The following is a 13,341-nucleotide window of genomic DNA, read 5'->3' as shown; positions in this document are numbered from 1 at the left end:
CAACCAAAACCCACGAACTGGTCAGGTGGTTCAACGCCGTGCCTCGACGTCCACGTTCACGTCCTGGAACGCGCCTCGCTGGTAGGTTTCCAGCTGGTTTAAAACTCGAAATAATGCTAAAGCCCAGTCTTTTCTAAGAGATTATGTGGCGACTTTACCATTTTCAGCTAAAGTGAACACATATTTATTTCCTGAAATGAGATCGGGCAGACATTTGATTGGTTATTCTCGAAGTGTGGCCTATCCTGAGTTGTTTTTTTTGTTTTTTGTTTTTTTAGCCAAAACAGGTTATGTGAGTTTCTTTGACTGTGGCGTATTACTCGCAGAACTGATCCTCTAAAAGCCACACTCAACAGTATAAGAAGCTTGCTATTTTAATAGTTTTCACTCTTAACTATGCTCTCTTTGGAGTATATACATTTTCATAACAAAAATATGGCAATTTGAATAGGCAAATAGAAAGGGGGAAACGTGCACACTCCCACTCAAAATAATCATCAGTTAACGCCTGAAATAAATATTTCACAACACTGAACATATTATCTGATCATCAAGAAAATTGAAGTCAATCTTAAATCCTTACAACTGTGTTTCAAAAACCAAATAGTGCCAATGACTTTGCTGAAAACGGAAATTACATCAATTGTCTCTTTGCTTAAGTATCACAATCTTTTATCAAAGGACAAAAAAAGCACCAGAAAGCAGTTTGGCACCTGCCAAGTAAACAGCTCGTTTAGTTTTGCATCTTTTTGTCTTTGTCAGTCAAGCATTTTCAAACAGAAGACCAAGCCTACTCAGACTGGGCTGGTCTTTGTCTGGGCAGGCAGAGTCTTGTGATGGTTCGGGTAAAGAACAAATTAAAACACAAACCAGGTAACATGAAATCCTTGATTAAGTCTAATACCAAAGTCATGTCTCAAAATAATCTTGTGATTATTTCCATTTGGTTTTTAATGGCAAAAACAAAACATGATTTGTAATTTTCTTTTAAGACCAAGAAAAAACAAGGCAAGACCAAAACTGAGGAAACATGAACAGTCTGATACAAGGAGAGACTGGACTTGCAAAAGTACAACCCTTAAGCTTAAATTAAAAGATGCAGTTTACAGTACATAGATAGCACCTATCAAAATAGCTTCATTTATAAATACCTGTAATTCAAGTATCCACAGTAATGTAATAGACACACACACACACACAGTTTTACTTTTCCCTTCTGATTCTAATATATACAATATTACTGTTTGCCTCCATGGAAAAATGGAATGGGAGAATATGTCTCTAGTTTCACTGCGAGAACCCTCATGAAACACATCTCTTGTCATGATCTTTGTACAATTTCTAGTAAACTTTTAAGCAAAACATTGATAATGTATTTTACTCATGTTGTATTTAGCTTTGTCAGTGAAAAATATATTAAGCAGCTATAAAACACCATGACAACCTTGCATAACTGGCATTTCTTCAGTGTATGGGCTGTATATAAATTGGAAATATTCCTGCTTATAAACTTTGTTAATTCAAGTAATTGGATTGTTATTATCTTCTCTTTGGTTGTGTGGTTGGCTAAAATGACTAGGCTTCAGATATGGCTGCAGCTGAGCTCTCATGCTGTGGACACACTGAGCCTTTCTCTCCATGATCTCTTCCAGCTTGTGGACATATTCCCCAAATGCCTATAAGACAGAGAGACAAATAGTGAGGATAGACAAAAGTGTGTAGTCACTTTAAAATATATAGATTATAAAAAGGAAGTGGGAGGACATAACAATTTAGCTAACAATCGTGGGTTTGATTTATTCTGACCATATCAGGTTGCTGGCACAGAAGTGTCCCCTCTTTATGACATAGGTCTTCCATCTCCTCTAGCTGCGCCCAGTGGGCCTGGACAACATGCCACCTTAAATTGGAATTGGATTAGAAAAGAGACGGATATATTTTATTCCAACTAATAATAATAATAAAAATAATAACTTTATTGCTCTATCATGTCTGTTGGATTAACATGTGTGAACAAGATTTTCAGTATCTTTCTTTTTCAGTAAACGAGAGAGTGACAATTCCGGTACTTACTGGTCATGATCCAAGTCTTCTAGGGCAGACAAATGGATTATGGGTCTAATTTGCTGATTGCTTGTGCTTTCTTGACCATTTGACTCTGCAGGACTGTTCGGTTGGAGTGAGTTGTTTGAATTGCTGGAATGGCTTGTATGTACTGTGTGACACTGGCCCAAGACACTTTCTGACTGTGGCGTTGCAGTGGAAGAGGCAGGTTTGTTGTGCATGTTGTATGTATATTCTGTTGAGATTTGTGTGGCACCATTTGGGATTGAGCTGGATGAACCAGTGTTCCATGAGTGCTGCACAGGGGGTGAGATAGACTGCCTGGCAGAAGTTTGCATAGAAGCACATGTAGAAGGTTTAAGTGGGGATGCAGGGGCTTTGTTGCCAAGGACTGGCATGGTTTTGGGTTTCTGACTGTTTTCTTGGTCTTGGAGAGAGACAAGCATAACTTCAGGCATAGGAGGTTTTGTCCCACCTGTTCAAGATAAAAAAAAAAGTTCACATACACGTTTTTAAGCACTAATTAGTACACACACTCAGAGAACTTACCTATTCCATGGTGCTCATATGTGGCACAACACATGCCCTTTCCATCTGCATGAGTCTCATCTTGAGGTAAACCAGACATCTTGGCTTTGAGTCCTGGATGGTTGTGTACCTGAGTACAAGTTGGATTTCCAGGTAGTTTGTTAACAGCCTCAGTAGGTATCATATATCCAGTCTGTGTGATGGAAGTAGAGAGAGGAAGTGTAGTTGACTGAGCATTTGAAAATTTGGTATTTTTCAATGGTAGAGGCAGGATGTTGGAGGTGCATCTGGTTTGTTTTGAATCACGAGAGAGATCACTTAGTTTGTTTGGCACCAGGAGTGCGTTGATATGTTCACAGGCTGGGGAGAGAGGTCGTTCTGCTGGAGCTCGCCGATGTGGTGATTCAAAAGAAGGGTGGTTAAAGAGGCTGTTGTTGTCATTGTTGTTAGGGGCGGAGACGGAACTGTAGCTGTCAGCTCCTCCTTCCTCCTCAGTACTCCACACCCCATCAGCTGGGGCATCTGAGGAATCCAGTCCTTCCTCAACCACATGTCTTCTGGCTTCTGAATGACAGCTGCAAGACACTTGTGCCACTACATTAGTCCGCATTGCACCTGTCATCGTATCTGTTTGCTCCGTCTCTGTTGTTGCCACCCAGGCCCACCTCCTCTCTTCCCCTTCCATCCCAGCTGGCTTCCTTTCTTTCCTCCTTTCTTTCTTCTTTACTCTTGCTTCACCTGTGCCCACCACTGACCTCCACTTATAACTTTCACCTCTGCCTTCTGCCCGTGTTCCTTCCCAAGATACCTTCCAGTCTTCACCAACACCACCAGAGTCACCATAGGCATCTCCATCATCATTATTATTGCAGCTTGGAGAGGTTTCAGTTTGTAAGTGAATCTCACCACTGGGAAAAGGCAACTCTCCTCTATTACCCTCAGCCCTAACCTCAACCCCGGCTCTGTATGCATTTAAAACCTCTTCCAAACCATGATAAATGAAGGCAGAAGATGAGAAATGGGAAGACTGTTGGAGAGAAGAGGAGGAAGAGAGAGAGGCCTGACAAGAGGAAGAGAAAGATGGACGTGTAGAAGGTGAGAAGAGACTGACAGACGAAGAAGCAGATGAGGGCATAAACTGCTGCAGCTGCTGGTGATACTGTCTCAGATGCCTGTGCCTCTCCTTATCCCTTTCATCAACCTTTTTTAAATCTGTTTCCTTTAGCCTTTCTACTTCACTACAACTGTCTCTACTGCTTTCCACTTGTTTTTGCTGCTTTATCCATATTCTTTTCTCCTCTCTCGCGGCTTTCACAGTCCGATGCTGGTTCTGTTTTTCTCTATGGTAGATTCCAGATTCACTTTGAGATAAAGACTCTTGTACCCCAGGCAAATTAAGCTGCTCATCTATTGGCTCTCCCAACACCAGCCCTGCCCTGGCGTATTGGTCACTATCAGAATGACTGTTAGTTCTTCCATGCCTTTCATTTTCTCTTCTCCTGTCTTTCCTTTCACTTTCTCCCTCCCTCCCATGCCTCTTATCACCCATTCCTAGCCAACCCCTAACTGGTGAAATATGTTCAAGTCCAATCCCTTTTCTGTGCCTTGCACTTGTTTTCGCTTCCCATCTGCTGTTCTTGGGTGTGGAGCAGAGAATTGCATCCCCTGTGGGCAGCCTTGCGATAGGTGTGGTGGGACTGAAAGCCTCTTTTTGTCTCCCCAACTTCTGCTTTTTAGGGGGACTTTTCCCTCGGGTGCCAACACTGCTGCTGCTGCTGTTGGATAGGTTATGTTTGGGGGAGGGTATTGTCTTGCCTCTTCTTCCTCCTCTTAGTCCTCCTTGTCCTCTCAACTCCTTCACCCTATGCAAAATGAAGTAGATATAACATCCCAGGTAGCAGTCACTGATCATTGCCACTATAGGCCTGGATACAACCATTGGAAAGGGATCAAAACTAAAACAGAGACCTCTTATTTAAAACTACCATTCCAAGTCATATAATTAAAGCAGAATGAATGAAATCCAGTTGGGATCTAAGTTGATAGAAAAATAAAAATGCTATTATTACTTATACAATAATTATTTTTCTTTTAAGCAACTAACATCCGATTCCTCCCACCACACCTACACACACACACACACACACACACACACACACACACACACACACAAAACACTTACCGATCAGCATATCTCAGTGTATTAAGTGTGTGTTCAGTTGCTAAGTGACCAGGTGAAATGTTGGCAATCATACATGTCATTGAGTCACCAACAAATGAGTCTTTCAAAACCTGGAATGAGAGCAGAGTAGTCCAATATGAAAACACAGGTGAGTTTATTGATTGAAATGGTCAAATAAAAAAAAATCAGCCAGGATATCTATATATACTTGTATCGTAACAGAAATACTGAAAATGGTTACATGAAAAAGTTACTTAAGTCATATTACCTGAGTGAGTTTGCTTTGTCTGAAAGGTGTGTGTGATTGCTCTTGATCAAGAGACCTAATACATTCTTTAAGCTGAAAGAAAAACAAACTTACAGATCAGAAAGTATGTAAAATTCAACCATGTATTCACAAATATCTTTGACTTCATGTGGTATCTCTGATTGTGTGAGCGTGTGTGTGTGTGTATATCTTACAGCCAACAGACTCTGGTTGATCTCAGCTCCCTCCATACGACTCTGCCTATCTGGTTCTTTGGTATCTGATGCCCTCTCACTTCCTGCCAGATCCACAAACCACATTCTGTAGGGACACACACAAACACAAATCTTTCTTAGTTCACATCATTTTACATCAATTTTTGATCTACCACACAATAACTCTAGTAGTGCTACAAGAAGAAAATACAAAACCATCAGAAAAGAATGTACATCATAATATGCCCAAAAGACAATAAAACACATTGGATGTTGTCACTCACCTGCCAGCTATCTGCTGGTTTGGGCATCTAAGCTGAATCTGAAGCAAAGCATGAGAACGAGAAGAAAGTGGATTCACTCCACTCATCCCCTGCGTGCGTTCCTCTGTACCTTGTGAAATCACCTTTGTAAGGGCAACAGGAGGAGGGAAGCAGGAGAAGGAGAGATTGAGATGTTAAAAGAGACTGCAGTACTCAAACAAACAAAGACAATCATAGAATTTTCTTGCTGGGTAATATTACATGTATTTAAATACAGTAAGAGGCTGTTGGTGCATATGTGTAGATGGGAGCACAGATCATCCTGCCTGAGATGCTAGATATTGGACTTGAAAGTATATATATTTCCTGTTGCACTCCTTCAAATACACCAAAAAAACTAGTAATGAGTGTTGTGTCAACAAAAACAGACATAAAGAAATAAGATACTACAGGCAAGGTTTCATTCGATCATGGTACAAAGTCATCATCAAAAATTGCAATAAAAACTTAAAAATTAAAACTTTAACATTAAACATTTTACCATGACTTTGGGAAGCAAGACAGGCAACCATGAAATTTTCTTTTTCTTCTTTAAAGGATATATCTCTGATTTTGGAATCAAAGTCTTCGTTATAATGTGTTTTAGGTTGGCGTGCTAATCAGAACGCCAGTTCTGGACAACACAGCATGGACATGAGGCGATTTTAAAGAAAGGTGTGAACCTCCAGCAGTGAGCTGACCGAGTCCACCCTGACATCATGCAGGCCTGCAATGTGAACCACCTTCTGTCCATCCTCCCTGGCAAATAACCTACAGAAGGAAAAAAGAAAAACGAGAGATTAAGAGGAAGAAGAAATAGAGAAAGAATACAGTTTTGACATAAATCCAAATATTACGAAGAGGACATCCTGGTTCTCTTTGACGATGATGCTACCAAAAAATAGTAAATGGTCGCAATATCACAAATAAGCAACTGATAAAGTAATGACAATATTATATATTTTCATATTTCAAAACAGTTACCTGCAAAATACATTACTGATCAGTTTTTGTTTTCTTTTATAACAATATGCACACAGTCAAACAAACACACCTTTTCCTGTGATCCAGCAGGTCATACAGCTGACCACAATAAATCTCAAAGAAACTGACATACACCAGCAGGGGTAAGTTAATGTGTGTGGTGGACAGGTGAGCAAAAATGTCCCGAACAGCAAGTGCATACAACCCTGGTCTCCCGGGGGATGAACCCAACATGGTGTGAGTCTTCCCTGCACCTGTCTGGCCATATGCAAAGCAGGTGGCCTTGCCTCTATGGATGCACACAATACAAATATAGATAGTTAGGCACATATTCATAGAAACACAAAAACACCTACAAGCATGTACTTCAAACCCCAAAAGTGACTTTATGATATTTGGTTAGAAAGAAATGTAGGGTGACAACATAGACAACTCCAAGTACCACTACATCAATGCTAACCTACCCATTGAGCATGTGCTGCACCAGAGGAAATGCTGTTTGTTGATACACCTCCTCATTGGAGCTCTCTTCTCCAAAAACCTTGTCAAAGTAGAACCTGTGCTGAAGGTACAAAACAGCATGGTATCCTCGAAGTAAAAATCCACCCTTACATTTATAGAATTTCATGACATAACATGCATCTAACATTGTCACAGTTTAATAATATGTGTTTAGTTGGAGACATTAGTATCTTTAGTTTCAGTACAGATACATGAAAAAACGATGTCAGACAGAATATTGATTTGTCATTGTCTCTTCTCTGGACATCTACCTGTAGTATGTATTGTGTGAGATCCACAGCTTCTTTGCTTTCGTGGACAATCACACACTCTCCGTCTGAAGTTGTTACAACATCTGCTTCTCTCCTGCTTTCTGCATGTGTCAGAGGTCTTTTCCTCACACACACACTAATCCGCTGTGCTCCTTCTTGCCTGGTAGACACACACACACCAATCAAAATCAAAATTAGGATGATCATGTCCAAAGGAAACAATGTGCAAACTTCATAATACAAAGAGACACAACCACATAAAGTTTGTAAATTATGAAAGAATTGTGCAGGAAACCTCTCCTCAGTGCATGTGTTGGAGCCATTTGGACACTAACTTATCATTTGTAAGTATGGAGTTAGCAGCGAGGACAATACAAACCACCACCACTCACTTTTTGTTTGAAGCAGGAGGGGAACTCTGTGGTACTCCATAGTTGTAGCCAGCTGTTCTCTTTGGTTCATAAATAGGTGTTGGCTTAGCCATGTGTCCAGAAGCCCCATTACTGGCTATGTCTGTATTAAGTTTTTCCTTCTTAAAGAATCTTTTCCTGTCTTTGTGTCCACCTGGTTTGTTGTCAAACCTCTTTGATGCCACTGTTGCAGGCCTGGGTTTTTGTTTGTGGACTGAGACAAACTTTGGTGATAATCTGGTGTCAGAGTTGTGCATGGCAGTTCCTCTTATGATGTCTGACTTGGTGTTTCCTCCCGTGTGATGATTTGAAGGACGACTATGGGCATACGTCCTGTGGTTGTGGTTCCCTTTGGAGCCACAAACCACAGCACTTCCACTGTCAAGCTCATGCTGCAGAGGTGCAGCTGACCCTTTGCTCTGGACTCGCCCATTATTTCTTTTATGACTTGCGCAGACATTAACAGAGCCTACTGGACAAGAAAGTAGCTTCTGATGATGATCAAAGGTTTCAGAAGTGAAATCAAGCCGTCTGCGAACGTGTGATGGTCTGGCAAAAGTGGCTGCATATAGCTTATTCATGGCACCACCCTTCTCATCTTCATCATTATATACATCTTCATCAGGATCTCCATAGCCATCATAAGTAAAGCTCCTATCCACTACAGCATAGCGTTCATCACCATCATCAGCACCATAATCATCATAATCATCACCATCTTCATATCCAAGACCCTCCAGGTCAAGAGTTTTGATCATTTGGACCAGATGGAAGAGTCGAGTCCTGTCCTCCATAGTGCAGACTCCTAGGATGGGATAGTCCTCCATAGTCAGTGCTGAGAGGTGGGCTGCATGATGAACTCCCATGGAGGTAAACCTGAATTGACAGGAGACAGAGGGGGGCAGATAGTCAGAGGACAAGACACGGCAAGTGTGAGTTTGGAGGTCCTGTGGGTGAGTGTGCTTACCTAGCATAGTGATGCTGTAGCCCAAACGCTCTCAGACACTCATTCAGGCCAAGTGTCATTTCCTCACGTTCCTTTTCTCTGTTTTTCTTTTATTTCACTCCTCCTCCTACCCTGAGAATGGCAGAAATCTCGGTTTAGTCTCTTTATCAGTTGGTCACAAAAAATAAAAAGTTTGCAAAAAGTGACATAATTCTATGATGACATGCTAAACTTACACAGAAAATAACTCAAAAACTAAAACTACAAAATACACACTACACAAGCTCTCTACTAGCCACACCACTTTTTCGAAGCCAGTGTGTCCTTTCTGTTATCCTTCCCTCAGTGATTTCTGTCAGAGACTGATGACCAGTGGTCGGTCACTGTGTCATTGCTACCACACTGCCTCTCTCGTGGTGGTAAGCAAAGCACAAGACACTGGTATGATGCTGAAATTTGACACTTGGTCAGGATGGAGCCAGGGCAGCACAGTGCAGTCATGTCACATATTTCTGTATCATAGCAAATATGATAAATATAGCAGACACAGGCAAGCAACTGTTGCTTCATTGGCTTCTGCAGCTGTAATATTCCTGCCATATGGCACTTGGGTGAGACTCGCTTCATATACATACAAAAGGTGAGAGTGCTGTTCATTACTGTGCTTATGAAACAGTCCAGTTTTTCAAATCATGTCACTCAGAGCAAGGGCAAGTGATATATATCCATATTTCCTTCAGGCTGAGGCCCAGTCCCTACATTGAATCCCTGTTGGGAGTTCAGCTTGTTTCTGTTACAGTTATTCAATGCAAACTGAAATACAGAAATGGACGTTCAAATGACATGTATGGCTGCAGAGCATAAACTGAATAGGAAGTATGTTGTTGATACCTGTCCAAGTGTGATGCTAAAATTAACTTACACTCCAAAATAAAGTAGTTGGGGTTTTAAAATGACTGCCAAAATCAAACAGTGTTAATTGGTTAAATGACTGTGCCTGACACATTTGCTAAATAAGAAGTAAGTAAGTAATAGTTTTTATATACGAATTGGCTAATTGTAACATTTTTCTAAAACGTAAAAATCAACAGAAAACTTACCAGATTCACTGCTGACTTTTTCCCTTTTTTTGCAGCAAAAAGCAATTGGACGGACGGTGACCGTTTCTCTGAACGAGCAAAGTGAAATGACAAAATACATTAATTTTTCAGAAAGTTGCTAGCTTGAGTAGTATCACCATTTCCGTACACAGTGGGTTACCATAACGACGAAAACGGTTTCTCGCAGTAAGTGCACATACTCCAGTTGAGCCGGACTGGCAGACCTACGAATGGCAGAAATTAAGACATTTAATAAGAGCTGAATGCAGAACTTCAGAAGGGCAGCCGGTCAAATTACGCTCAGATCAGCATAAAGGACAAAGATAATCCCCCAGAGGGCTTAATGCCCACCAACAAACCTACTAAGACAAAAAGCCTTCTCAGAGTAACCCAATTAGACATTTGCCCCACTGGCGTTACGTGCTGAGAGCTGAAAAATGGACCACTGATAGATGTGTGTTTATGAATGATGAAATACAGGAATTATTATTGTTATTACTGAGGTTGTTTTGCACAATCTATAGCTATTATATAGTTATATAGTGTTTTGTGTTTTTCTTCCATATTCCACTATAGAGTATACTGACAGGCTATATATCATATACCGTAAATTAATATCATATATCGTAATAGTGAATGCATGCATACTTTGTGCACATTTAGCATATTCTCTGTTCGCAATGAACAAAAAAAGGAAACATGGAATCTTGCTCATCAGTCTGTGTTTCACTGGGGACAACTTTGGATGTAACTCATAACATTTCTACTTCAAACGGAAAAAAGCTTTCTTGAAACGCTGACGAAGTTTCGTTTGCATTTTAGAATTTGACACATGTCCAAATTAATGTTGAAGGCCTGATAAAGCATTTGCGCATTTCTGTGTGTAATTTTAGCAAGATAAAGTCTTACGTCCCGCCCAGGACGTGTGACCAAATTACTATATTCAGCAAACAGTTGCCATGCTGCCAGACCAGTCAGAGATGTAACCAGACTACGTTCAAAGGTGAGTTAGTTTAATGTTTAGACTGGGAAGTTAAGAGTCAGAGCTGAAACAAAGAGAAACTGCTGTTCATGAATAGTATGTGTTTCTGTTTGTGCTTTCTGTTTTGGTCTTGAGTGTGAGATTGTGCTGAACTTTTTCTACCCCACTGATAATCTGTTTTACTTATAAACAATACCCCCCTACCCCCTCCTCTCTCAGTGGCTCACATGTAATTTGGATAAACGTTTTTATTCCTGCTTCCTTATTTTTTAGATGAATAATCATGCAACATGTCATCTGTTCACTCAATGTAAAAGCAGAGAAAATTAAAGGCACTGACACATCTGGAACATCAGTCAATGTATAACCAACAGGTTTCACAGGTCTGCATCTTAGTACAGTGTTTGGTACAGACACAACATGTATAATTTGATCAACTGTGGGAGAAAATGTCTGATTTAGCAGATACTTAACTATATGCCTTGGGAACATTTTAATCACGTCCTTCTCTTACTTAATTTCCTTAATTAAGTTTTAAGTCTGTGCCATATGTTTTATTTATGTCTGTCGCAGCTATCTACAGTGTGAATTATTAACAGATCTACTTAATATCAGTATTAATTTCCATGTATCTATTTTGCTATTAATAATTTTTCAATCTTCTAACATAAAAATTGCTTTTAAACTATGATATCATTAATTAACAGGAAACTTGCAGTAAGAAATTATCAAGATGTCTTCTGAAGGAGAGACTTCTCAGACTTCCTCATCCTCCTCCTCCTCCTCCTCACCAACTCCTTCTGCCTCACACTTCATCGGGAAGAAGGAGGACATTGTCAAGGCGGGGCGCGTGACCAAGCTGGTGAATGGATGCAGAGACGTACTGGTCCTGTACCACCAGGGGCAGCTTCATGCAATGGACATGCGCTGCTACCGTAAGCTTGGAGTGTGTGGTTGTTATTTGTGTCAATACAAAAGTTAACACATAAAACTACAGCTTTTGACGTTTGTAATGTTTTCAAGTGTGAGTTATTAAGTGTGAAGTTAGTCTCAGCAATGCCTCATCACGTTTGAAACACTGATTAAGAAACTGCTGTGTATAATGACACTTGTTTTTCTACTGTCAGATTCAGGTGGTGCATTACAGTATGGAGACATTGAGGTGAGTTGCCTATTATTTTCTCTGACTGTTGGAATGAGTTTACTAAAATATATATATTAATATGTCAGGCACTATTTGACACACAGTCACACTAAATACTTATGCATGACTCTTAATACCTGTAATTCTTTTTTGTCAGCTTGTTAAATTTTTGTTCAGGCTTTGTTGTGTATAAAATAGCTGATAAATATGAAGTTTTCTTGTAAGACTGCAACTACAGCTGTAATCTAATCACCTTCATCATTAGGAGTTTAATGGGCGGATGTGCATCGTGTGCCCATGGCACAAGTACAAGATCACACTAGCAGAAGGGGAAGGGCTTTACCAAGCTGTGGACGATCCTACAGCCAAACCCCTGAGAACTCACTGGTGCTCCAAGGGAGTCAAACAGAGGATTCACAAGGTCACTGAGGTCAACGGGGATGTATATGTAACACTGAACAACTCCAGCGACACCATTGAGTCAGACGTCTACCAGACTGAGAAATACAGGACTGTCTTGCTCAAGGCCCAGCCAAAACCCAAGCCCAAGAAATAACACAGGATTTGTTGAATATACAAAGCATGCCTCAAGGACAATTTTGGAAGTTTTGTTTTATTGGGGAACATTAATAGCTTCAAGAGGAGGATATGCAGGATGTGTGTAATTCAGTAAATATTTAATGTATAAAATGGCTGGCATTTTTTACTTCATTCAAGAACATTTTGTTTTGCTACAGAATATTAGGGATTATAATTATTAAATAAAATCAGATTAATTGCTTCAAGGCCAATTTTGGAAGCTTTGTTTTACTGGGAAACATTAATACCTTCAGGAGGAGGATATGCAGGATGTGTATTTAATTCAGTAAATATTTAATGTATAAATGTCTGTCATTTGTGACTTCATTCAACAACAATTTGTTTTGCAACTGAATATTAGGGATAATAATTATTAAAAAATATACTGTTTACTTTTGGTAGAAATTATTTCTGATTATTTCATGTCACCACAGGTTTTTCCAGTAGAGTAAATAATCTGATCAGATTCTGTAGCTGCTTCCTGCATGGGTTTGGGGCCGTTGGTTCATAAAAACAAACAAAGTTTTACTTTAGGCACTGGTGAACTGTCATTAGGGTTTTTTTCCAAATGTTTCCAAACAATACATCAATTGATGTGAGAAAATAATCAGTAGATTAATTGATATTGGGGGAAAAATCATTAGTTACAGCTACAGTTAATTATTTTTATACTATAACAAAACACTGTTACTGCCCTTTAAAGGCCCTGTACAAGCACACGAGTTTCAATACAGTACATTTAGATAAGTACTGTACATAAAACAATTATGTACTTTCCTTGAGTGCTTTCATTTTTTACTTAATACTTGTACTACCTAAATTTCAGTGGGAAAACTTTACTTTTTACTCCAGACAGCTATAGGTACTAATTACTTTACTGATTTC

The 13,341-nt window shown here is 39.8% G+C and overlaps 2 protein-coding genes across 4 annotated transcripts; one reads left to right on the top strand and one right to left on the bottom strand.

The window, feature by feature from the left end:
- The first annotated feature begins 25 nt into the window (after positions 1-25).
- LOC130170138 (Rieske domain-containing protein) lies at positions 26-12,848 on the top strand. 2 transcript variants are annotated; one of them, XM_056377299.1, is made up of 4 exons: positions 26-81; positions 11,441-11,668; positions 11,861-11,895; positions 12,143-12,848. In XM_056377299.1, exons 2-4 carry the CDS (start codon positions 11,467-11,469, stop codon positions 12,431-12,433), a joined length of 528 nt encoding a protein of 175 aa, XP_056233274.1. In that variant the 5' UTR covers positions 26-81; positions 11,441-11,466; the 3' UTR covers positions 12,434-12,848. The 2 variants fall into 2 exon arrangements, with proteins under 2 accessions (XP_056233274.1, XP_056233272.1); XM_056377297.1 differs by lacking the exon at positions 26-81 and adding an exon at positions 10,544-10,754.
- LOC130170137 (uncharacterized) lies at positions 934-10,411 on the bottom strand. Of its 2 annotated transcripts, none has more exons than XM_056377296.1 (15): positions 9,752-10,411; positions 8,673-8,783; positions 7,688-8,581; positions 7,296-7,455; positions 6,987-7,084; positions 6,593-6,811; positions 6,222-6,309; positions 5,521-5,642; positions 5,237-5,342; positions 5,043-5,114; positions 4,775-4,884; positions 2,614-4,454; positions 2,074-2,539; positions 1,807-1,900; positions 934-1,676 (listed from the first exon to the last, which is right to left on the bottom strand). In XM_056377296.1, exons 2-15 carry the CDS (start codon positions 8,729-8,731, stop codon positions 1,521-1,523), a joined length of 4,485 nt encoding a protein of 1,494 aa, XP_056233271.1. In that variant the 5' UTR covers positions 8,732-8,783; positions 9,752-10,411; the 3' UTR covers positions 934-1,520. The 2 variants fall into 2 exon arrangements, with proteins under 2 accessions (XP_056233271.1, XP_056233270.1); XM_056377295.1 differs by lacking the exon at positions 9,752-10,411 and adding an exon at positions 8,888-9,733.
- Positions 12,849-13,341: the final 493 nt, after the last annotated feature.

This window comes from Seriola aureovittata, chromosome 5 (genome assembly GCF_021018895.1).
Source record: "Seriola aureovittata isolate HTS-2021-v1 ecotype China chromosome 5, ASM2101889v1, whole genome shotgun sequence".
In the NCBI taxonomy this organism is placed as follows: domain Eukaryota; kingdom Metazoa; phylum Chordata; class Actinopteri; order Carangiformes; family Carangidae; genus Seriola; species Seriola aureovittata.
The sequence above is the reverse complement of the archived record's forward strand: the minus strand, read 5'-3'. Positions and strand labels throughout refer to the sequence as shown.